At 33.0% G+C, this 26,021-nt stretch overlaps 3 protein-coding genes and 1 long non-coding RNA gene across 7 annotated transcripts; 3 read left to right on the plus strand and 1 right to left on the minus strand.

Annotated features, from left to right (window-relative positions):
- The first annotated feature begins 4,927 nt into the window (after nt 1-4,927).
- On the plus strand, nt 4,928-6,035 carry LOC111212844 (40S ribosomal protein S25-4-like). The gene is made up of 4 exons (XM_022714452.2): nt 4,928-5,059; nt 5,135-5,209; nt 5,457-5,591; nt 5,751-6,035. The coding sequence occupies exons 1-4, from the start codon at nt 5,057-5,059 to the stop codon at nt 5,862-5,864; spliced, it is 327 nt and encodes a 108-aa protein (XP_022570173.1). The 5' UTR covers nt 4,928-5,056; the 3' UTR covers nt 5,865-6,035.
- An 8,972-nt stretch (nt 6,036-15,007) lies between these two features.
- Nucleotides 15,008-16,609, minus strand: LOC106420595. 3 transcript variants are annotated; one of them, XR_001284010.3, is made up of 4 exons: nt 16,381-16,564; nt 15,639-15,960; nt 15,474-15,546; nt 15,008-15,381 (listed from the first exon to the last, which is right to left on the minus strand). It is a non-coding gene; the product is annotated as an uncharacterized LOC106420595 (long non-coding RNA). The 3 variants fall into 3 exon arrangements; XR_002663118.2 differs by having other exon boundaries at nt 15,474-15,929; nt 16,381-16,609; XR_002663117.2 differs by having other exon boundaries at nt 15,474-15,960.
- Nucleotides 16,610-17,585: 976 nt separating this feature from the next.
- On the plus strand, nt 17,586-21,211 carry LOC111212846 (probable glucose-1-phosphate adenylyltransferase large subunit, chloroplastic). Its single transcript, XM_022714454.2, has 14 exons — nt 17,586-18,488; nt 18,577-18,699; nt 18,784-18,954; nt 19,034-19,126; nt 19,226-19,309; nt 19,385-19,440; nt 19,523-19,616; nt 19,696-19,881; nt 19,992-20,072; nt 20,150-20,236; nt 20,317-20,421; nt 20,510-20,616; nt 20,711-20,771; nt 20,870-21,211. Exons 1-14 carry the CDS (start codon nt 18,261-18,263, stop codon nt 20,969-20,971), a joined length of 1,578 nt encoding a protein of 525 aa, XP_022570175.1. The 5' UTR covers nt 17,586-18,260; the 3' UTR covers nt 20,972-21,211.
- A 2,741-nt stretch (nt 21,212-23,952) lies between these two features.
- On the plus strand, nt 23,953-25,232 carry LOC106420797 (protein RER1B). Of its 2 annotated transcripts, none has more exons than XM_013861645.3 (4): nt 23,953-24,201; nt 24,281-24,654; nt 24,735-24,915; nt 25,017-25,232. In XM_013861645.3, exons 2-4 carry the CDS (start codon nt 24,299-24,301, stop codon nt 25,071-25,073), a joined length of 594 nt encoding a protein of 197 aa, XP_013717099.2. In that variant the 5' UTR covers nt 23,953-24,201; nt 24,281-24,298; the 3' UTR covers nt 25,074-25,232. The 2 variants fall into 2 exon arrangements, with proteins under 2 accessions (XP_013717099.2, XP_013717101.2); XM_013861647.3 differs by having other exon boundaries at nt 24,001-24,113.
- The last annotated feature ends 789 nt before the right edge of the window (nt 25,233-26,021 follow it).

The raw sequence follows: 26,021 nt of genomic DNA on the forward strand, positions 1-26,021 counted from the left end.
GATAAATTTACATTGATAATCCTTCAGTCAAAATCATAAGAACATGATAAATAAGCAAAATTATTTAAACTCATTAAAAATGTGACAAATAAACAAATTATTAAAACTTTTAATTATTCCAAAAATCATGAAAAATGTGACAAGTAATAGAAGTCACTTCTTAAAACTATTGATTATTCATAAAATTATGGAAAATGTAGAAAATAATCAAAATCACTTCTCAAATTAGTATATATGTAATAAAAACTGATAATCTATTTTTTGGTCAACATAGTATGATTTAGTATTGATGATTTTGCACTGATATAAATATTTATAAAATAAATAAATTATGACAATTAATTAATATTTATTTACATTTTATTTTTTTAATTTATACGTATAAAGTACATTTTTTAGTTAGATATGTAATTTTATGTAGACTATTTAATTGGTTTGGTTATCATTGAATATATGTGTTGCATGTACTTATCATTGTTGTTTTAAATAGGTTAGAGTTTTGATTAATTATGTTAATTTCATTTAGTTTGATTTATTATGTTAGATTTGTAAATATGTTTTATTGAAATTATACATGATTTATATGTATTATTTTAATAAATAAATAAAATCTTATCAATTCATAGTTACATTAAATAAACATGGCTACTGAGATTTTACGGAATATAAATATTTTGTAAAAAAAGTTAAAGCAATATAATATATTTTTTGTCAAATTTTATTTTAAATTTAAATAAAAAACTAAATATGACTTTTGGTAATATAATTTTATAAACCAAATAGTATATTTATTTAATTTAAACATTTTATTATTTCTAAAAAAGATAAGTATGACTATTAACATTTATTATATTTTATCAATAACTATAATAAAATTAGTTAATGAATGTTTTATTTCAATTTTATACAAATTGATTAAGTTTATGTGTATAACAAACCCAATTTTGAAATGAATAAAATACTTTGGAATTTTCATCTCTTATTCTTTTATTGTTTTATTTTTCATTCAAACAAATGCAATAGTCAGATGTAAAAATAGCCTTTTACTAAAACAATATACATTCAAAAATGAAATACTTTGGTCATTATTAGAAAAAAAATACTTTAGTCTTTCAATATATTTTTTGTTTTCAAATATTTAAAATTTTGGTGCAAACATCTTAATAATTATGGTGCATTGATAAATCAGTCACAATTTTTAAAACAATCATTCTAAATATCTAAATAAATTTGAAAATTGTATATTCAGTTGTGTTGTATCCAATTAACACAAAGATATACATTAGACGAATTTAAGACATATTATTAGGTTTATGTAATTAGGAAATGAAAATCTATAATACATAGTTATTAACAGAGATATGTTTTCCTATAGTTTTTTAAATAATATCATCTGTATTTATGCCTATATTATAAGTTGTATAATATAATTTATTCAGTAAAAATCGTTTTGACTGAATAAATTTACGCTCTTTCAAAAGGTAAAGATATTTCAATTTATCTTATTATTTTTTTGTTTCCAAATATTTAAAATATTAATGCAAACATTCATAAAAAAAACAAAATTTGTTTCAGTATAAATATTTTCCACTGAAAATAATATAATAATTTTTAAACTGTATATTAAATTGTAATGTATACAATTGACACATGTTTTTGAGTACCATGGATCTTCGTCAAAATATCAATTTATTATCATCATCTTTGCACTTGTCTCTTTTAGTGATTTCACTTTCCATTATCATCATGAAATGTTAGATCAGATTCATCATTAGAATAAAAATTATCAAATAAAATAAACATTGAAAGAATAAAACACACACATTTAATGTAAAACAGTTTATCAAAATGTATACCATTGAGACACATTTTGATTAAATTCCACTTCCCACTTTATTGCTCTCTTTAGGTTTTGATACACCAATCAAAAAATTTAATAAAACACATACATTTACTTTAACTCCATTGATAATTTAAAATACTCATAATATATATATTTAGTAATATATGTTTATTTCTGGTGTGGTGTTTATAGTGTTCATAACTTGTGTGAATGTTAATTGTTTTGTTTTGGAAAGTTTGTTGACAAAAAAATTGTTTTGTTTTGACATGACTCTTTGATAGAGTTTTTAGAGGGAACCAGATTTTGGTGTGCAACAAAAACAAAGAAAATAGTTAGATTTTATTTGCATGCAAGAGAAGAATTGGGATGGAGAATAAACTGAGCCATTTCTTTAGAACATTGGTTATATAAGGAGCCAATGGAGGGAGAAATGAGCATAAAATGTCTTGTTTTCATCTTTTATTACCAATCAATATTTACTGTAAAAATCACTATTATTGAAAAATGTTAAACTCATTCAAAAATGAAAATACTTCATTCAACATTGAACTTTTTATTTCCAAATATTTAAATGTTTGGGACAAACATCTTAATCATTATGGAAATGGATAAATTAGTCACAATATCAACATTTTCATTCAAAATAAATAAATTATTTAAAATTTATAGCAAACTGTGGTGCATCCCATTGACACACATTCAAAAAATATATACATTAGGCGATTATAAGACATATTATTAAGTTTATGTTAATTAGGAAAATAAAATCTAATATAAAATATATATTTTCGTCATAAAATTTTACAGTTATAAATAGATATATATATATACATACATATATATATATATATATATATATTTAAGATGTTTACTATAATAATTTATATAATATTATCTGTATGTATAGAATTTTATAATATGACTTATTCTGTAAAAATAGTTTTGATTGAATAAATTATACATCCCTTCAAAAAAAAAAATACTTCAATTCACCGTATCAATTTTTTGTTTCCAAATATTTTAAATCTTTACGCAAACATTTCAAATGAATAATGTACAACTATAAGAAATGTTTGATTTCAAATCTAAGTTACTTAAAGATAATTTGGTTATTACTAAATAGAATAATTTGATCTAAAAATACACACCTTAATAAAAAGATGGAATTAATACATCAATTTTTGGATATTAAAATTAGATAATTTATAATATTAAGTTAAAACTTATATAATTTAATAATTTATATTGAAATAAAAATCAATAATAAATTTAAAATGGGTTGGGTTTACATTATTTCGCAGCATTATCTAGTTAGTTAAAAGGGTAGCAAACATGCAATTTCATTCATTTACTGTCACACTTAAAAGATAATAATAAAATTTGGCTGACAAAAGGGATACTAAATTAAGATGCACGATAAGTCTATAAATCACACTTCAAATTAAATTATATTACTTAATGATTCTCCAGCTCATGCCAGATACAAACATTTTACATTTTACGTAATAATTGAATTATACCGATTGATAAATATATTTTTGTCATTCTTATAAGTTTAAGTTGTTTTGTATTTTATATGTATAAGAAAAAATATTATGTATCATCATGTTCCCAACTTAGTTTGATATGTGATTTCACATATAATATTTTATATTATTTCAAATATTTATTTTTGATATGTTGAATTACATCTATTATTTTAAATTGAACAACGATTTTTATTATGTTAAAATTGGATTATATTTTTCTTAAATTCATGTAGTTCAATTATTTTATTCGTAGGAAAAAATTCCCATGACTTTCATTAGAAAATTTGTTCTTCTTTAGATATATGCAAGATCAAAAGGAATGTTACTATATATTGAGATGGTTTTGATTAATGATGAGATAATTTCATCATATTTTTCAACTTCTGCTAATCCTGCAACTATAAAAATCCATATTTCATCCTTCAATTCTATATAACTTATAGCTTATATTTTAATTATTTCATAGGATAACCGCATTCATACAACAATTGAAGATAATAATTTTGTTAAGAAGTTCAAGAATAAGTTGGTAGAAGGTGAATCGAAAATAATTAACACATTTAAGATCAACTCTTACACCTGCGTTTTTAGAAATTTAGAAATAATCATCATGGCCAAATTGAATATATTGGGAAACATTATAACACCACAACTAAAAAATCTATAAATAAAATTTTAATTAAAATAAAATAAAAATACACAAAAAATAAAACTAATAAAATATTATCCAAAATTATTATATTTTGGTTTCTTACAAATATTCATGTCCGCGCATAGGCGCGAGTGAGTCACCTGGTTGAAAATAATTGTGGATAGCAATACCTAGTCCTTGCTCACAACTTCTGTAACTTTCTTGTATTCCACATCAGTTCATCACCTATAATTTTAAATTAGTAAAGAAAAAAAATATGTATAGTTTGATATATGTTGTTTTCAATAAAATTAAAAAACAAAATAAGTGTTTGATTTATATATATTAGATATCATATCAAAATAAACATAGAATTGAGTATTTAAAATATTTATTTAGGTTTCAATATCGATTTCAAATAATTTTGTGACGTGTTTTCAGATTTTCGGTTTATCCATTTAATTTTGATTGCTAACATTTCAGGTTCAAGTACATTCTCGGGTCTAGGGGGATTTTAGGTTTCTTTTCCCCAGGTTTACTAGCTAGTGCCCAAAATTGGCAAGAGGACACGAGAGAAATAAATTAAAGGCCATACACTCACTCATTAATTGGTGAAACTGTTAAGAAAGACCACTCATCATCTTTACCCTCAAGTTAATTTATGTATTTACCATAGAGAGAGAGATCCATGTATGAAAACAAACAATACTTAGAGAAAACCGATCTATAGTTAAATATTAGTGTCCATTGATGTGAATTTCGTCGAAGTATCACTGAAAATTTCACAATTATTGTTTGAAAACCAACATCACAAAAATCATCATAGGTGGTAATTGACTATTTTCTATCATTCGTTTAATTGGGCTCAACTGGGCTAAAATAACAGTAGATCATATTATTAAAACAGTAATGGGCTTTCTCGTGCCTTTTATAACGCTCCGAACTCAGAAACCCTAATATATAAGAAGAATAGCACTACCTTTCTCACTGTCGTCTCCGTGAGCCTCATCTTCGTTCGATCTCTAGTATACACGCCGATTGTGACTCAACATCATGGTTACTCTCTCTCCATCTCTCTGTATTGATTTTTCTGTTTCTCTTATCTAATTTGGAGTTTACCGTGTGTTTCAGGCGCCAAAGAAGGACAAGGTTCCACCACCATCATCGAAGCCGGCCAAATCCGGTGGTGGAAAACAGAAGAAGAAGGTTCGTATCCTCTACTATCATCTTTAGTGTAATCTACTTTGTGTTTAAGTTAGATTTTAGAGGTATCTGCTTGCATCTATTAATATGATTATAGAAACTCTTTTAGTCGAACTTAATGAATCTTCGAAATGTACTTGATCATTAAGCTCTATGTCTGATTCTGACATTTTTGTGTGTGTGTTAGCTTTGTTGTTTTTATTTTTATCATTTGTGTCTTAATTGTTGTTTTGTTTTAAAAAAAAAACAGAAGTGGAGCAAGGGAAAGCAAAAGGAGAAGGTGAACAACATGGTGTTGTTTGATCAGGCTACTTACGACAAGCTTCTCACTGAAGCTCCCAAGTTCAAGCTCATCACCCCTTCCATTCTCTCCGACCGTATGAGGGTATGCATATATCTCTCTGTCTCTACTTCATGTGTACATATATGATGTTGTTTGATTCTTTGCTTCCACAAATGTTGTATCATTCCCTAGTTGCTGCTCTCGTTCTCATCTAGAACGTCAATCTTGTGTTTTACGTTTCTGTCTCCTTGAAAAATACAGATCAACGGGTCTCTAGCAAGGAAGGCTATTAGGGAGCTAATGGCGAAAGGTGTGATCAGGATGGTCGCTGCTCACTCGAGCCAGCAGATCTACACTCGTGCCACCAACACCTAAACAGATTGACTTTGTCAATGGTTTGGTTCTCCAGTCTCATCTCAGTTTTTGCTTTTTGCTGTATACATTAATCTTCAGAGCTCTTTTTTATTTGGTTTTTCTTTACTACTTTGTACTCGAGAAACTCTTTTTTTGGGATTATGTCTACTTAATTCAGAATCATTTTCTATTTTTGCTCTCTATCATAATTTCATTCAGATATCCAAGTCAGTTTTTTTGTTCTTTTATTTGATTTCTCAATATTGCTCGTAAGAAATATAAGTATCAAAACTACTTTACTTGAAGTTTTATTTTTAAAATAATTTCACTAATTGTCATGTTTGCGGAGTTTTATTTCTTTGCAAAAGAAAGTCACTTGAGTCATACACATGGGCTTTTACTCTCCTTACTATTGAAAAAGCGAGAATCACACACTAATATTTACTCCATGTTTTCTTGGAGTAATAAAGTTTACTCCACTTTTCTCCTCTTTTCTCATTTTGTTTTTCACTTTTTCCACTTCTTTTTTAACCCCGTTTTCCACTCCTGTCTAGCCAATTGCTTGCACACATGGTTTTTAAGACAAGCCATTACACTATCATTAACCTCAGTCTCTTAACTGTGGTTTTTAGTTTCGGCTAAGAGACGGTTCTTAGTTTTTTTTTAGATTTTAACTAAGAAAAACTAAAAATCGTCTCTTGAATAAGAGATATAAGAGCATCATTATCTCACAACTCCATTAAGGGTCTCTTGATTAAATTTTAATAATATTTAAGGCATAAAAGTATTAAAGAGACTTTGTCAAGAACCCTGAGATTTTGATGTATACATTGCAAGTCTCTTGTTTTCGGGTTCTTGAAAAAAAAAAAATATTCAATATTTTTTTAAAAACTTTTTTTTTAATAAATAAAAGACAACATCTTAACACATAGATTTTAAATTAAAAACATGAAAACAAGATTATTAAAATAAACGAGAATTATTTGAAATAAGCATCAGAGATCAGTTGTTGTCTTCATCACCTCCAAATCTACGCCATATGTGTTCAACCAAATCATCTTTCAGTTGTTGATGCCTTTGTGTATCACGAATTCTTGTTCGAACACCCATCATATTTGCGATATTTGAAGGGATATCTGTAGAATACGTGAGATCAACATGTGAACTTCCGTGGTCTTTTCCTTGTTGGAACTCTTGAACATCAAATTGAGTGTATCCATCTCGTTTGTTTTCTACTATCATATTATGGAGTATGATACTTACTCTCATAATCTTCCTAATTTTTACTTTATCCCAACTCCTCGCTGGATTTTTAACAATGCCAAAGCGAGCTTGCAAGACTCCAAAAGCTCGCTCTACATCTTTTCGGACAGCTTCTTGACGCTGAGCAAATAAAACTGCTTGCGGCTCTTGTGGTATACGAATAAATTAGATAAAAGTTGACCATTTCGGATAAATACCATCGGTGAGATAATAAGTCATATTATACTGATGTCCATTGACAGAGAAAGTGATATTCGTAGCTTGACCATTTATTATGTCATCAAAAACTGGTGAACGATCAAGAACATTGATATCATTTAATGTACCTGGAGGTCCAAAAAACGCATGTCATATCCAGAGATCGTATGAAGCAACCACCTCTAAAACGATTGTTGGTTTACCCGAACCACGAGCATATTGCCCTTTCCAATCGGTGGGACAATTCTTCCACTCCCAATGCATACAATCGATGCTTCCTATCATCCCGGGGAAGCCACGATACTCTCCAACATCAAGTAGACGTTGAAGATCAGCTGGTGTTGGTCTTCTTAAGTACTCTTCACCGAACAAATATATTATTCCTTCCACAAAATTTTCAACACATAACCGAGTTGTTGTCTCACCGAGCCGGAGGTATTCGTCGACGGTATCAGCTGCAGAACCATACGCCAAGACACGAATGGCGGCGGTACACTTTTGAAGTGGAGAGAGACTATTCCTTCCGAGACCATCTTTTGTTTCCCGAAAATATTGAACTTCGTTGGAGAGTCGATCCACAATGTACATGAACAATGGCTTGTTCATTCTAAAACGTCGTCGGAAGAAATTATGAGGATACATTGGAGTTTGACTGAAATAATCTTTCTATAAACGATTATGCCCTTCTTCACGATGTCTTTCAATATAAACTCTTTTTTTCCTTTTTTTTCTTCGTTCTTCTTGATTAGCTTGAATGGTAAAATTCTCAAATGCTTGATCAAAATGTTGATCAAAAAGCTCATCAAATGTATCATCAAAAGCTTCATCGAAAGTGTTTTGAGAAGAAGAAGAAGCCATTAACGTGATTAAAAAGAGTTTAAATAGAGAGTGATTAAGAGTTTAACGTGAAGGAAGAAAGTGATTAAGTGTTGAAGTGTTTATAAAGTGAGAGATTAAGAAGAGAAGTTTGTGATTAAAGAGAAGTTTGAGAAAGTGATTACACTTGAGATAAATTGAGAGAGATAGAAGGACTTGAGATGGCAGTTTAATATTGAGAGAGATAGAAGAAGTTTCATTTATACAACATTTGAAGACTTGTGTCCGTGATATACAACAACAACAACAAGTTTCATGTGCGTGTGAAGTCTCAGACTGTGAACCCTCGTCTAACTTCCTCCTTTTAGCGCTTCCTTCGTTTTTAGATGTAGCAATGGCACACCATTTTTGATCATTCCGAAGCTCCTTCCAAGCATGCTCAAGAATAATTTTTTTTCGGTGGTTGTTGAAGAAGATTTCATGAGCTCTGTTGAGAAAATCATTCTCATTTTTTCCACTTGTCTTCTCTCTGGTTGCTGCTTCAAAAGCCCCACAGAACTTGTTGACTTGATCATTGATCTTGTGCCAACGCTGCTTGCAATGAGTTGATTCTCGGTGTTCAGTGGCTGCAGCCTTGGGACTTGCCGCAAAGTAAGCGGCAATCCTATTCCAGAATGCCCCAGACCGTTGCTCATTTCCCACTACTGGATCCTTGCTTGTGTTAACCCAGGAGCTGATGAGCACCATAACTTCTACAGACGTCCACATCCTGCGTTCCCTACGCTCTGCAGTAGTATCTTGAGGGCAGCTTGAAGCTTCAGCTCCTTGAATCCCAAAGATAGGGACTTGCGATGAAGAAGATAGTTGGACACTATCTTCTACAAAACTAAAGACACCATGTTGACTCGTAAGGAGATCAACATAGTTCGTACTCTGCCGGTATGGATTGGAATCCATCCCCGAGAATGTCACAGAAAGATAGAAAGAAAATAAAAAGGAAAAGAAGACGGACATAAAGATAGAAGGAAAAGATAGAAGGAAGAGAAGAAGAAGCTGAGACAGAAGAGAGAAAGAGAATAACACTATCTTAAATAGATCAAACACAATATGGAGTTGACATCAACCTAACACATTTATCACACTTCAATCACGCTTTCTATCTAACCATCAACCTAGCCATTACACCTATTTATTACTAACACAACCATAATATATCACTAAGCAGAATATTAACTACCTAACTCGACATCAAGGCGCTCAATAAATTGGACAGACGTAGACATTTACCTGTATTGCTCTGCTTTGCACTCCTCTGCTTTGAGGTTCCTTCCTCTTGCACCATGGATCCTTGAGATTGAAAACACACAAACACAGAAACAGGAAGTCAGAGACTACTAACTTGATCAACAATGTATTTGAGAAACCCACACACTCAAACATCAAGTCAGAACTTATACAAAACGATTTTATCAGTGACTTTTAAACATATCAAATTTGATCCATCTATACAACAAATCGATTTTGATCCATGAAATTTTAAAACATTTTAAGAACATGAGACAACAGAAGCTTTACCTTCGATTCGAGGAGAGCCACTGTAAGAGAGCTCCGTCGCCACCGAGAGACAGCTTCATCGCCATCGAGGAGAGCTCCGTCGCTGTCGAGGAGAGATCCGGCACCGTAGAGGAGAGCTCCCTCGCCACCGATACACCAAATCGAACCGAACAAACCAAAAAAAAAAGAGAAGAAATTGCAATCAGAACAAGTTGAACATAGATCAATCACATGCATGAGACAAAGAACCGGATTACCTTTCGATTAGAGGCGAGCAGACGCGTGGAAGCTTCGGCAACGTCGAGGAGAACCACCGAGAGACAGATTCGACGAGAATCAACATGTAACAACCGATCATAACAACAAGAGGCTCAATCACATGGATAATCGATCAAATCGCCAAACATATCGCCTTCGTCGAGAGAGAGAGAGGGGGTGAGAGAGAGAGAGAGAGAGAGAGAGAGAGAGAGAGAGAGAGAGAGAGAGAGAGAGAGAGAGAGAGAGAGAGAGAGAGAGAGAGAAAGAAAAGTTTGAGACGCGTTTAACGCGTAACCGAACCTCCACCCTCTCGTTTGTTGACACGCGTCCACCACGAGGCGTTCCTTCACGAGACGACAAAACACACGTCTCTTGCGTTTTTTTCCTTTTTTAATTTTCTTTTAATAAAAAAATAAGGAAGAAACGGGTTTAATTAACCGCGATAAGGATGCTCTAAGAACCGTCTCTTGAATAAGAGATATAAGAATCGTCTCTTAGCCGAAAAATGTTAAAAAAAAACAAAAAATGTCAAATTATGAGTTAAAAACCCCGACTAAGAGATCGGGGTTAATCATGCCTTTAGTATTCTCAACTCATCCAATAATGGTTACAAAAACGTCACTATCCCACACATGACAATGCATGAAATCAGCTTTTATTTTTCTTTGACATGAAAGCAATTTTAGATATTTGTTGCTTGTTCCCTTCTACAAAACTTATCTAGCGATTTTGTAATAATACCATTGCTATATTACTAGTTGAGCCAAAACTAGTTAATGTATGCGTAAAATGTAGATGTAAAACGAGTTAACCATTGGGCAATTTTAGTGTGCACTTTTTCAAGAGTGAGTTACCATAAAAAAAAAACACATTTTTCTTTTTTTCTACACAAAAGAACACATCTTGCTTGTTGCACACAATTTATAGAACTTAAGTATTTTTTGGACAAATGTACCCTTCAGCTAAGTTGTTGTAGATGTGTTTAGATTTGGATCTTGCGGTGAGTGTTGATTTTTTGTGTTTAAATAAAATATTTATGCATATAGTTATGTGGATACTATTTTCATGAACAACTTTTTCATATTCACGTAAATGTTTTTTAGATATTTTTTTGGGTATGTGGACATTTTTTTACATTTACCGTATCTATCACCACCTTCTTCTCTCAGAGTAGCCACATGCACCACCACCGTATCCACCTCTCACGTTTTTCATCTCTGTATCCACTACCTCCTTTTCCATAACCACCACAATCGCATCTACAACCATCTCCACCACATCCTCCATCTCCATTGTCGTATCCACAATCACCTCCACCACACCTTTACTAAAGTATCCACAACCACCTCCATCATCCCTCACGTCTTTCACCTCCCACCTCTGTATCACCACCTCCTCCTCCATAACCACCCCAACCTCCATCGAGCCTCTGCAAAAAATTCCCATAAATGTTTCCTTTCTTTGACTTCCACCACCTCTGGTGGGGAAGCCAGTCTCTTCCCCCTTTCGTTGCTCGAACTTGCTAACTCTATAGTACTACTATCTAACCTATTACCATCTTCGTCTTTCTCCAGTTCTCAGGACAAGCCCTGTAACTCACTATGAACAACACGGTAGAGATTAGCCATCAGAAACTCGGATGCATCGCGGCGAAGATCCAACCTTGCTTCAGCTAATTGCACTCTGTCTTCCCATGCTTTCCCCAATGCCCAATGTAAATCATTCTCTTTGACAGGAGCTGCCTCGACGATAACACCGCCATCGGAACTCACGGTGTTCTCCTTCTTAGCACCAAACACCTTTTTAGCACTGTCGACGAAGTTCAACATCAAAAGGACCCACGGTCGCTGCTTCCTCTCCCTGAAACTACCAATTGTAGCCCTCCATTCACCACCTCCATGGGGACCAATGATTTGGGCAATACGTCCCAGGTTGGTTTTTTCACGTATTGAAACCGCTGGATCCGAAGTAGTAGGATTTATTCTCATAATAAAAAATATGTTCAATTTTGAAGAATCGATGACTGCTTCAAAGATGCACTTGTTAGTACACCTGCAAGACCACCTTGCAAGGCTAAATACTTTTGGGTGACCGATAACGGATTCCATGAGAGGCTCTTCTTTATGCGATGCTTGGCAGAATTAGATCTAGAAATCTCTCCAGTGGTGTCCAACGGCCCTGAAGTCGCGCCTCTTTCGATCGGACACAAACGGTCTGTTACGCTCCACAGGAACATACCGATCTGGTCGTAATGGGTTAGGTTTTGAATCTAGGTTAAGGTTTTTAATTGGGATATATGTTAGGGTTTTGAATCGAGATTTGGGAAGAAAGAAGAATGCGTCTTTAAGTTGGATGAGAAATTGGGAAATTGATTTTCATGTTTGAAATATTAAAATAAAATAAAATTAAAAATATCTAACATCTAGAGGAATAAGTGTAACCAGAAGTTAGGTGTAAGAGTATTATGGAGAAATAACACACAAAAAGTATATGGCCAACATCATATGTATATTTTTGCTATTGCAAAGACAAAAAGTGTCTTTCCACGTAATTTTCTCCTTTTTGAATCTAATCTATTATCGATATAATTTTTCTGATACAAGAAATGACATGGACACATTTACCCTGAACCGAATCGAAAACATAGGTTATGTTTGGGTTTAGATCCTACCAAATACCTTAGCGGATCATACATCTCTAGAACTAAAGAACCGGAACCGAACTTGAACCGAACCGAATTGGAACCGAACTAAGAACTGAATAGACACCCAAATTTCTATAATATAATTTATATATTTATAAATATTAAGTATATTTTGTTTTAAAATAATTAAATAATTTTAAAATATTAATTATAAACAAAATACCTAAAAAGAGAATTACCAAAATGTTGTTTTATCCAAAATGTTTAAAATTATGTGAATTATCCAATTTTTTATCGAAAATCCAAAAAATATATTTAATCTGAAAAAATTCAAAAAATTTCTTACTTTTTAACCCAAATTAACCGAAAAATCGGAACCGAACCAGAACCCAATGGGATCCAAAATTATTTTGGATATTCCCTGGTTCCTAACTTTGATATTATAACCGATAACCAAAAAACCAAATCGGAACCAAACCAAATTTTCTAAATATCCGAACCTCTAGAAACAAAGAACTGAAAAATCAATAAAAACGAATCGGAACCGAAACCGAGAATCGAATGCCCATGACTACAAGAAATTGTGAAAAATGAAACCCTTGGAAAAATATGAAAACAATCCGTTAATTATTTACAAATGTTTTGTTTGAAAAAAGTTTACAAATGTTATCGACAAAAACTATCGTGAGTCGTACATATTTATCTTAATCCTTAACCCTTATATATCAATTAGTAACTTTTGATACTATTTTATATTATATGACTAGGGTCGGCCCGCCCGTCGGGCGGGAGATATTTTAAACATTAGTTGAATTGATATATCATATATTTAATATGTATTTGTATTATATGAAATACATATTAATTTGATTTTTACATGTTTTGGTAACAGCAGACTAATAAAACTATACAGTCATATATATATTATTCTTCTTTGCTTATAGTTATGTACTTTTTTGAATATTTGAGTGTTGATCGTAGGAAGAAATTCTTATGGGTTTTGTAACTAATTATTGACTTTTTCTTAAATATTATGGATGAAATTTAAAAATGATTATTGATTAATATACATGTCCTTATATCAGAAGATGCGATGTACACTTTTTCACCTAGCAATATTATGGGTGTACAATCTATTAATATTATTTTATATTTTTCTACATATGTGAGAATAATTTTTAGTATATCGATTATATATCTACTGAGAATTAGATGTATTGTAATACTTTAAAAATGTTATAGAAAATCCGATCTTGATTTATGGCCAAACCGATAAATTTGGTGATTCGGCATATAATCCGATTTGAATTTTAGAAAAAAATCATGATTTAAAAACCTGGTAAAATCCACAAAAAAAAAAAATCATTACAACCCGAAGCCCAACTACTGGTTAAGCCAATACATAACTTTTAATTACTATTTTTAATGGGTTTTATTAACTAATACAATATTATATAAAAAAATTAATTAATTTAGTAACTCGCAATATTTTTTGGTGTCGATTCGATAACCCAGTAACTTGGTAAGTTGTTCAGTTCAGTATCCGGACCAGGTTTCAAAACAATGGTTATAAAAGAGGTTGTGCAGTGATTTTTTTTGTTAACAATAAAAATATAGTGATTCGGATGAGCAGAGAATGATTCAATTGTTGTTGTCTTAGAATTGTAGTCTTTTTACAACACGTTTATGGTCTTTGGAACTATGCTTTACGGAGCCCATATTTTGAAGTTATTTGACTATATTTTGTTGCTGGATGAGGTGTGGGTTTTTATGGATTTGTGCTGATGTATAATAATTGATATTATGATATGGTTAGAGTTGTGATGTTTTTGATACGGGGTGCTATATAACTGGCTTTATTGGTTTGTTATGTATGGAGTCAATTGATTGTACGTGATTGTATAACAAAATATAGATTGTAATGTGTTCATTAAGTATGAGGGTGACATGTTTTTGACCTGGTATGGATTTATGAAACCTTCCTTTGGTATAATGTGCGCATTCTTGCCTCACTGATGAGTTGTTAGATATATTGAACTCTTTTTAGCACTTACCATTCTGAAAGTCTCTTAGTTCAGTTACCGTGACGGCCACTATGTCTAATTTTCTTTCTTCCTTAGTCGTAATCTCACTGTCGTGCCCACACCCGTCCCCCATATGCTCACTTCCTCGAATGTTACGTACTTGAAAAGGTACCCTGCAATGTTCTTGAAATCAAATAAAGACTGTCTAAAAGACCACGAAATCAAATGCACAAAGCAGGGAGACTTTTAAGGATAAGAACGTTCAGAGTCTTAGGCCAGAATCTTTACTCAGAAACTAAGGTAGAAAGTAAAAACTTGCAAAATACTGATCATCCTCGAACTAAAAGTCTTTTGATGTATAATATTCTTAGTAATAACTTTGTAGTTAAGACATAGCAACCTTTGTATTAAATAAGTAACTAATCTTTTTTATTAGCTTGAAGATTAGAAAAGATAGTTTTTGATTCTGCATAGATCTTTCAAGAACACACACACATATAACAAAGGCAAAAAAGAAACAGAGGACAAAACAGAGAATAAAACATAATACGGAGAAATTGGGCTGAAGCAGCCACTTATTTACTCTGAGCATTATTACTGTGACTGAAGGAGAATCTTCATAAGAAAAAGAGAGAGTAACATCTAGACTGAAATCCAAAACTCTTTCAAAATGCCAAAAAGCTTAAAGTCTATAAGAACTGTGAAGGAGCTTAAAAGGCTCTCTTTTTTTCTCACTTCTTCTTGATCTTCTATTTTCTTGCAATATATTTGCCAAATGTCCCTGAAGGCACAATAACACACACACACACACACACACTTCAATCCCAGCGAAGAGGAAACAAAATCTAAAAAGGGAGAAAGCGATATGTGAACCTCGAGCCACTCGTCAAGTGATGCGTACGTAGAACTTTGTTCCTACTTCCACCTTTGATACCTTTTTGGTTTTCTGGTAACAGAGGGAGATTGTCAGATAAAATTCCACAACATAGGACTGTAAACACACACAATTTGAAAATTCTCAAAACAGGATGGGAAAACCTTGGTGATACGTTGTACTTAGCTGTATGCCCATAGACCAAGAAGGAGGAGGAGAGGAATCCCAAGTGTTAAAAGAAAGACAGACTCACCAGTGAGAAGACCTCCAGAGTACCTCAATGGTTCCGTTGTAGAAGACTCTTCTCTGGTATGGCTTCCCATCCAATGTCGTAGATGACATAACCCACCATATCAAATGCGTAAGGTTGTGCAACAGGGAGGACGGAGGAGTTTGATCAAATGCTCTGATATGGCTACGCTTTCCATTTTCCTTTTTTTGTATATCACTCTATCCTGCCGTGAACCACAAAACATATCACTCAACCTGAACAACATTAAAAATCTGAACTTTAAAATACATCGAAAGATCACTGCTTCTCTACACTGCTAAAGTCAGAAATAGTTTTTTTTTGAATGAAGAAAGTCAGAAACATTGGATAAAACAGCAAAGTTTATAATTTAAAACGAAATTTTGTCTCCTTAGGAAAGCTATTAAGTAAACAGAAAAAGATTCAAACTTTCATGGAAATCCTTTCCATCATCTTCCTTTACCAAAAACAGAGACAAAATCAGAATCAAACTTCATGGCAAATCCTTACCATCGTCTTTTCCAGCCTATATCAATGCTAATGATCAAGATAAATCTACCAGAAAATACTAACAGCACGCCGGATCATAATAACTCGAAACACTCAGTATATAGAAGAGATGAAGAGAGGGCGATCGAAAGCAAAAGAATACTAACCTATATATATACGGAGATTACAGATCTCGCAGACAGAACGACGCATTGAAAGTCTCTTAATGTGAGTTAAGTCGCGAAGCGTTACAGAGAAACCGACAACGAACATTATCGCCGCCGTACTTACGGAGAAGACATTAGGTCACCAACAATTCTCTCTTCCAGGGCCTTAGCAAATGAACGTCATTAAGCCCATAAACGGAGCATATGCACTTGATACGCTGCGTTTCATTTAATAGGACAGGTGTCGGCCGGACATCACTTGAATTGTTACGCTGGCATCTGATGTGTACACCCCAGGAGTGATTCAAACTGTATTTTATATGTTTTGCTTCATTGCACATATATTAAGAAATTTACGTTTTCTAAAAAAAAAACTAATTTAAAAATTAAATAATTTAATTATAAATAGAAATAGTTAAAATATAATTAGTTATATAGTTTTGATAAAGTTAAAATTATCTAGATTTACGAAACATCTTATATCGTGGATCAACCAAAAAAAACAACTAAAACATTTTATTTATTAAAAATGGAAGGGGTACATTTTAACCTTTGTTTTTTTTGTAAATATTGCGTTTACTAAGTTCAAAAAAATTGCGTTTAGTATAATTAAAAAAAACATTAACATCGTAGAGAAAAAGCTTATGTACAATTCTTATGAGCGATATGTGACCACAACGTGTGCAGATGAATATGGGGTCTCGGCCCACATTGATCAGACAACAGGTTCCATGTGTACTTGTAGCACTAGAGTGAGGGTATGGGAGAAACGAGAGCCGTCAATTTGGCGTTACAATCACATGCCTCCCTGTAAATATTTATTTTACTTTTATTTCTTGAATATAACTTTATTTCAATTCAACATTTTTTTACTTTTCAAACTAACAATTGGTTTACTGCATATATATAAATTACGAAAAATCTTAATAACTTTCATTTTCCAAAAAATGAGGCATAAAATTGTTTTTATTTCAGATATATTTGTAAAACATGTAGTATAAAATAAATTGCAGAAAACGAAGAAGAAAAGGTAACAGCTCTCGTGGGGGGGGGAGATCACAAGACGACAACCAGGAAAAAAGTAACAGCTTTCTCCGTCAACTACGGCACTTGAGAGACTTGTCCTCCTCTCTTTCTTCGATTTCAAACGTACATCATATTAATCACAATCATAGAGAAATATAGTTTTAATTCTTCTGGTGAACTTTGTTTCTTAGATCTTCTGTCTGGATCGTTATTTGTTGAAGAAAAACGTTGTCATTATCAGTTTTGCATTCACTAGGCTTAGCTTTTAAACCAATGTGCACTGAAAATCACTCTCTTTTTTTGCCGGAAAATCATATTCTTTTTTTTTTTAGGTTCAATTGATCTTTGGACAAAGCTTATTATGATTCAAACTTGTTCCTTCTAGTTTTGTCTTTTATTAGGTATATAATATTCACTCAGAATGTTTCTTTCTAACCCAACAATGATTTTGAATTTGAGCATCTTCAGAACTTCAAGAGTTTTTGTGCTTTGAGACGTATGAGAATTTGAGAATTTCGGGGATCTGTGTTTGTGAACCATCTCTTGGTTTTTCTAGAAAGTTCGTAGCTTTCGAGGATTTATCTATTAGAGTAGAATTTTTCTTTTAAAAACTTTTTACGGGGATCTATCTGGTCGGTTTCACTTTAACACTTTGCTTAGATTTGTAACAAATTGGTTTGCATTATTCTATTACTATTTTCATTATATAGTATTAGCACTGAAACGTCCCTTTGTGTGTCATTCACTTTACTTGAAGCTTTAATTATTCTTCTTCTGCAGCAGCCTAAACCCGTCTCTGTTATTAACTTTCTGAGGTTTCTTTCTTTCTTTCTGTTTCTTGCAGCTCAAAAGAGATGGATTCTTCTCACTGCTTTGCCACTGGGAAAAGCAGTTCTGTCTTGCCAAAACTTACTTTCAAGAATGTGGACAGCAACAAGTTTTGGGGTGAAAAGATCAAAAGCAATGGTTTCTTTAAACGTTTTGCTTCAGATTTGAACTCCAACAAGTTTGGGAATCGAAAGTTCAAGCACAGTAGTGTTGTTTACGCTGTTGCCACTTCAAAGAATCCTAACGAAGCTATGGTTTGTTGATGATCACACATTACTCTTTTTCTTTATCGAAACTCCAGAGGTCTTAACTCTGTTTGCTGCTGCTCTTTGTTTTTGTCAGATAGTAAAGCCTTCCATGTTTGAGAAAAGAAAGGCAGATCCCAAAAACGTGGCTGCAATCATTCTAGGAGGAGGCAATGGAGCTCAACTCTTCCCTCTTACTAAGAGAGCCGCCACACCAGCTGTAAGTGTAGATAACATTCAAGGCTCATATCAAGAAAACAATGTTTCGTGTAATGACAATGCTTATGTCTCAAAAATTATGAAGGTTCCTGTTGGTGGATGCTATAGACTGATCGATATCCCGATGAGTAACTGCATTAACAGCTGCATCAACAAGATATTCGTGCTGACACAGTTCAACTCGGCTTCCCTCAACCGACACTTAGCACGTACTTACTTTGGGAATGGTATCAACTTTGGAGGTGGTTTCGTTGAGGTATTCAACCAAAAAATCTGATTTTCTTTTGAGGAAACTACTTCAAGCAAAAATAGTAAAATTATTTTATTTGAAACAGGTTCTTGCTGCTACACAAACACCAGGGGAAGCTGGGAAGAAGTGGTTTCAAGGAACAGCTGATGCTGTCAGAAAATTTCTTTGGGTGTTTGAGGTAATATTTTGATCTCATGACCACTTTTTATCAGTAGTATTAATCAGGTAATGTTCCTTTTTTTTCTAAAATGGGGGTGGTAATGGTTTCTTGGAAAAGGATGCCAAGAACAGGAACATAGAGAACATACTTATTTTGTCTGGAGATCATCTCTATAGAATGAACTACATGGACTTTGTTCAGGTACTTTTTTTTTAATCTAAAATCTTAAAACCATCTTTATAGTTTTGTTGCTAACTCGATATGTTGTTGTAACAGTCTCATGTAGATAGTAACGCTGATGTTACTCTTTCCTGCGCACCAGTCAGCGAAAGGTAATTAGTTTCCTTGAATCTATTTTTTTACGCCTTTAATTAGTATTAGAAACCTTGATGTTCATTTTGTGAATATCTTCAGCCGTGCATCGAACTTTGGTTTAGTGAAGATTGATAGAGGTGGGCGTGTAACCCACTTCTCTGAGAAACCAACTGGTGTTGATCTGAAATCAATGGTAATGATTTTTGTCTAATTCTCTCAGAACATATTTAACTTAGTACAGTCACAAAAGATTTCAAGACTGTTTATGACAGCAAACGGACACAACAATGCTTGGACTATCTCATGAAGAAGCTACAGATTCTCCATACATTGCATCAATGGGAGTTTATTGTTTCAAAACCGAAGCTTTGCTGGATCTTTTGACACAACAGTATCCGACTTCCAACGACTTTGGATCTGAGGTTATTCCTGCTGCCATAAGAGATCAAGATGTTCAAGTAAGATTTTTGTAAAATCAAAAAAAGAACTCAGCTTCTTTTTCTTTTTGTTATCTATCCGTTGGTTGAGGACAAATGAATAACCAAAAGAGTTTCGATCATGGTCTTAGGGATACATATTCCGAGATTACTGGGAAGATATTGGAACTATAAAGACTTTCTATGAGGCTAACCTAGCTCTTGTTGATGAGGTTAGACAAGTCTTATAACCTTATTCTTGATCTCTTAGATCCACTTTCTCTGAACCCTTTTGTTCTCCTTTTTGCAGAGACCAAAGTTTGAGTTCTATGATCCAGACACACCGTTCTACACTTCTCCACGGTTCCTCCCACCAACAAAAACTGAGAAATGCCGTGTTAGACAAGTCTTATAATCTTTATGCTTGTTTCTTTAGTTCTGATGATTTGCTAATCTTCCTTTCTGATGAACATGTAGATGGTAGATTCGATAATCTCACACGGATGTTTCATGCGAGAATGCAGCGTCCAACGCTCCATCATTGGAGAAAGGTCACGTCTTGACTATGGAGTTGAGCTTCAGGTAAATCTTCAAATCTCTCTTCGGTTTGATTAACAAAACAATCAGAATATTGTTTCTGATCGAACAGAGTTTCGTTTTTTGGGGGCAGGATACGTTGATGTTAGGTGCAGATTATTACCAAACTGAATCTGAGATTGCATCTCTGTTAGCGGAAGGAAAGGTTCCAATTGGTATTGGTCAAGATACAAAGATCAGGTACGTTTTCAAAAGACATAACAATACAAACCTCCTTTACCATCAAACCGGATTTGTCTGATTGAAAAGTATTTTTCTGTTGATTTTTAAATAGGAAATGCATCATTGACAAGAATGCCAAGATTGGTAAAAACGTGATCATCATGAACAAAGGCGTAAGCTTTCCTTGAATCTCTTCTCTATGTTTTGAAATGTTAAAAAAGTTATTACAACTTCAAAGACATTATTATTATTATTATCCAAATGTTTGCAGGATGTTCAAGAAGCGGATAGGCCAGAGGAAGGATTCTACATTCGGTCTGGAATCACTGTGGTTGTCGAGAAGGCTACAATTCAAGATGGTACTGTTATATGAATGGAGCCTTGAACTATTTGAAATGCCAAAGCAACAATCTAGCCGGAGATTCTATTCGCTTTTTGGCGGGGAGATTTTAAACGAGAGAGCTTGGATCTTTGAATGTAAAACTTAGAAAAAGGGGTCAGGTCAAGTTTAGCTAATCTTTTTAATACTACAATCAGAGATGGCCAGTCACTTTTTTTTTTCCTGTATTATGAACCTTTTGACGATTCTCTTCATAATATTAAAAATTAAACATTTATTGTTTTATTTTTTTGTAAACTATTAAACATTTATTTTCACAAAAATGTAAATTCAAACAAGTGAGTTTTAAAGCAGCTCCAACAGCAGATACTTTCACAATATCTCAGCAATTAAAATAAATAATAAATGAAAAAAATAAGAAAAATTGAATCAAAAGTTTCTTAAATAAGCTATCCATACTCTATAGATACTTTAATGCCATGTGTTTAAATGCCAAGTGGCTGAGAAATTTGTAAAACACTAAAATTAATGAGTAATTATGTTTTGTTAAAGTATTACTCCCTCCGGTTTTTGCACCGGGATTAAGAAATTACAAATTTTTATATAGTTTATTTTGGTTATATAAAAGTAGCATTAAATAGTGAATCTGCAGGGTCCCAAATGAATTGGCTTATTCTAAAAAAACCTTGTTCTTTGGAAGACCTATCTCGTCTTTAGTACTGTATGGTTCCGCTCTGCAAGAACTCCGAATCAGTTATAACTTGAACCCCTTTTTTCTGAACTCATCTCACATCAATAACTCGACCTCTACCACCTATAAGCAATTTTAAACAAGTTTCTTTTGAAGTTGATACCTGAATGTCAAGTATGACCCGTAATAATCTATCTTCAGGAGCATACGAGGATTCTTTCGCCACTTGAGGCATTAATTTACCTACTAAAATATCAACCGTTTCAACCCACGATCCTAGCATCACAATTCCATTTTTGTTTAAATTTCGGAGTAAACGGTCCTCTAGATGCGGTATTTTCTCAGTGATCCTTTCAGGACCTTGGGTTGTCACATGCGTCTGGATTTCATATTTCCGTATGTGGAAAGAAGTATAAATAGTAGTCTAACCAATAAGAAAAACACACAACATTTTGTAATTGGTCACAAATTTTTAATGATATTAAATTTTATATAGAATAGTAAGAACATCACTTATTATGAAACAAAATAAAAAATTTTAAACACCATTTAAAGTTATCCAGATGAAGTATTATTTTTGGGTTAAGGACTCGATTGGTAAAGCTGATGGCAAAGCAGTAGCAGTATGCCGTAGAAACAATATGCTATACAAGCAATATGCTTTCATAAATACAATTAATATTATCAGTGATAGAGCAGTAAATGATTTATATATAAAATTAGTATATCATATATAATTAGCTTATTTTTGAATAATATAGATATATTATATTTATAATATGTATTTTTTAATTTTTATATTTTTATTGGCAATAAAGAATTGTATTTTAAATGCCAAATAATTTTATTGAAAAACAAATTTAAATTTTATTTTTCAAAAATTTATGTAAAATTTTAATTTTTAAAATTTAAAATTTATTTTTAAAAATTTTAATTTTAATTTTTTAAAATTATCTTCTTTAAAAATAAAATAAAACGAATTTTATATTAAAAATGGTTTTTTTTTTAAAAAGTAAAAATTAATTTTATTTTAAAAAATGATATAGTGTTTGGATATAAATATAATTTGTGATATTATTATTTTATTAAATTATTTTAAAAAAATTATATATTCTAAATGCAAATGCTCTATATGAAAGCATTGAGTATAGAACATTTGAAAAATATTTGCATCATCTAAATGTTTTTTAAAAATTTGTTGATTGGATAATGAAGAACATAATGCTTATGATAATGCTCTGCTAATCAAACCCTAAATACTCATGCTGAGAAATTAAGCAATAATGGTGCTCTTATAATTAAATTTGGAATTTAGTACCCGAAACATTTTTGAGATAAAACTGTTTGTTCAAAATCAATCTAACCAAAGAAGAATAGCATGATTTTTTTCTGGATAAGCTAAATTACAGAAACTAATTTTTTTTGAACAAAATAAGAAAAAGTCTTAATTATAAGAAAAAACCCGGAAGTCTTAATTAATCCAAACTCAGTTAAATGACTCACTTAGGCATGGATATACGGGATCCCAATCGGGTTTCGGTTTTGTCAAATCGGATCTCAGTTTTTCGGATTTATCAAAATCAACTTCATTCGGGTTATATGAAAATTTGGTTGGGGACCGGTTCGGGTTCTATCCGGTTCGGGTTGGGGTTAGTAAATCTTCAAAGAACCGGTACAACCCATTATACTTTCGGATTCGGATCCCAATCGGGTTTTCGGTTTAAAAGGTACTTGATTTATACATATTTTGTAATCAAAACATAAGTAAAATCATTCAAAAATAAGAAAAAAACATCAAACGTGATCATTCAAAATCAAACGAAAGATAAACATAGTTATTGATAAAAGGAAAACCAAATAAATGAGAGTATAAAACGAAAAGCAAGTTCTCATGAAAAATGAAAATAAAACAAAAATCTAAAAACTTCAAGCTTCAAGAGCCACATTCAACCATCAATCTTCATGTAATAGATAATTATTTTAGATGTTCAATAATATCTTAATGTATCTTAGATACATATTAAGAATTGAGATCATGTTTCGTACGATTTTTTTTTGGAATTTTGAAATCTTTCGGGTTCTATCGGGTATCCATTTATGTTCGGATTCAGTTCGGACAATACCCATAATCCAAAATATCATAAAACAAGATCCATTTGCTATTTACGTCGGGTTCGGATTTATTTTTATCGGATCGGATTCGGTTCGGGTTTTCGGGTTCGGTTTATTTGCCGAGCCCTAGAGTCACATGTTAAATATGGGTGTAGAAGTGGCAAACGCAAACTAGTAGGTGAATATGAAAGAAGAAGAAAAAGAACTTTCCGGGGTTACACTGAGCCATACATTTTATTGGTGGGCTATTGCGTAAATATAAAAACCCACGAGGAAATTAATTAAAAAAAACCGAGAAAACGAATTCTTGTTAGACATTCTTCTTTGCTTAGCCAGAGATCTGCTTAGCTTCATCAGAGAAGCTCTTCTCCCGTAAGTTGTTTGAATCTCAGCATCTCCGATTTTCCTTTGGGTTTCCAACTCCAGATCTCACTTACGCCATCTCTTGAAAATCTATTTGGTAGGTGGAGAATCAATTTCATAACCTACTTTTGTCATTGTTTGTCTAAAGATGTAATTTTAATTCTAATCTCCATTAGGTTTTTCAAGAATCGCAAATGGACGGAAGCGGCGGCGGTGGTGGTTCTTTAGCCACACCTGTTCAAAAGAAGGCTCACGAGGCGTGGAGGATGTACAAGTATTACCTCGACAAGACTACGCCTCACTCGACCTACAGGTGGATCGGGACGCTTGTCGTCTTTCTCATCTACTCCTTGAGGGTTTTCTCTATTCACGGTTTCTACATCATCTCCTACGCCCTCGGCATCTACCTCTTGAACCTCCTCATCGGCTTCTTGTCCCCTCTTGTTGATCCTGAGCTCGACCTCTCCTCTGATGGTGGAGCTTCTCTCCCTACTCGAGGCTCTGATGAGTTCAAGCCTTTTATCCGCCGTCTCCCCGAGTTCAAATTCTGGTTTTCTATTTAATTATGCACTTAACATTGTTTTATTAGCTTCCTTTCTTTTTTGGATGGGGATTGAATCTGTTTTTCAGGTACTCCATGACTAAGGCCTTCTGCATTGCGTTTCTGATGACCTTCTTCTCCGTCTTTGATGTTCCTGTCTTCTGGCCTATTCTGCTTTGCTACTGGGTTGTTCTCTTTTTCCTCACCATGAGACGCCAAATCTCCCACATGATCAAGCACAAGTACATCCCTTTCAGCATCGGTAAACAGGTAACCTTTCTTTGTTTTCTTCCATTACCCTTTTTTTTTAAGTCATTAGTAGAATCTTCTTGAGGTTGAAGTTGCTAATGTATTCTCAACTGTGTTGGCAGAAATATAGTGGCCGGAGATCTTCTGCGAGTAGCGGTGGTGCCTCTCGTGCTGATTGATTCTGATTATTAGTTCAATTTGTTTCATGTTGCTCTCTGTTAGTTCCCTCCAAAGTACCTCTTCTGTAAATATGATTCATTTCTACTTCAAACCGAACTCATTCCCTTTCTTCTTTGTTTCCTTGATTTCATTTCTTGTTATTGGAAGACTTCTTTCCATGGTCGGAGTGAGCCATAATAGAGAAAGGATCACAATAAAATCAGTCGTGGTTATAGAATAGAACAAATTATATCGAACGTGTTTAGAATAATTATACAATATATACATAAAGGTAAAGAATATAATCAGTTAATAGTTGGTTTTGTCTTATGTTGGGTTTGATTTGGGAGCATTCTTGAAATGAGAAGGAGCAGGTCGCAGCCAGTCTTTGCCACCAATAAAGTCCTTGCTCAAGAAGACCGTAGCTTCGTCGTCCGATAATTGTTTCGACCATTTCACCCTTTGCGTCCTGTCTGCTCCAGGACCGTAACATTTGTATTCACCATAATATACAGTGCTGCACCATTAAATTAGAAATACAATTAATTAGTCCAAATTTATAAGAATCTAACCTGAACACAAATAAGGGACTTTTACTCTTTTTTGCTCGGGTCTCGCCATTCGTTCCATCCTTGAGGTGCAACCACGTCGGAGAAGAAAGAATAAGCAAAGACAACCCTCGAATAAGCTCCCCATGGTCTTCCCAAAAAAGTTAAACCCGAACCGGTTAACTTGCATCCCAAGAATATATACCCTGATTTCTCTGTCGCCGACGTTCTCTTTTGAGCCGTTATCGATCCATTTTTTTGTGACAATGAGTGTAGATGACACCTCTAAACAAAGTATATATACCCGAAAAAAATTAAATCAAACTTGGAAGTTCTGTCGTCTAATCGCAAGTTTTTTTACGTTAGAGAATAATGTAACTCTAGTCAGCTAAAATGTTTCTGTTATTCGATCATTTGAGT

Source organism: Brassica napus, chromosome C4, assembly GCF_020379485.1.
Source record: "Brassica napus cultivar Da-Ae chromosome C4, Da-Ae, whole genome shotgun sequence".
Classification (NCBI taxonomy): Eukaryota; Viridiplantae; Streptophyta; class Magnoliopsida; order Brassicales; family Brassicaceae; genus Brassica; species Brassica napus.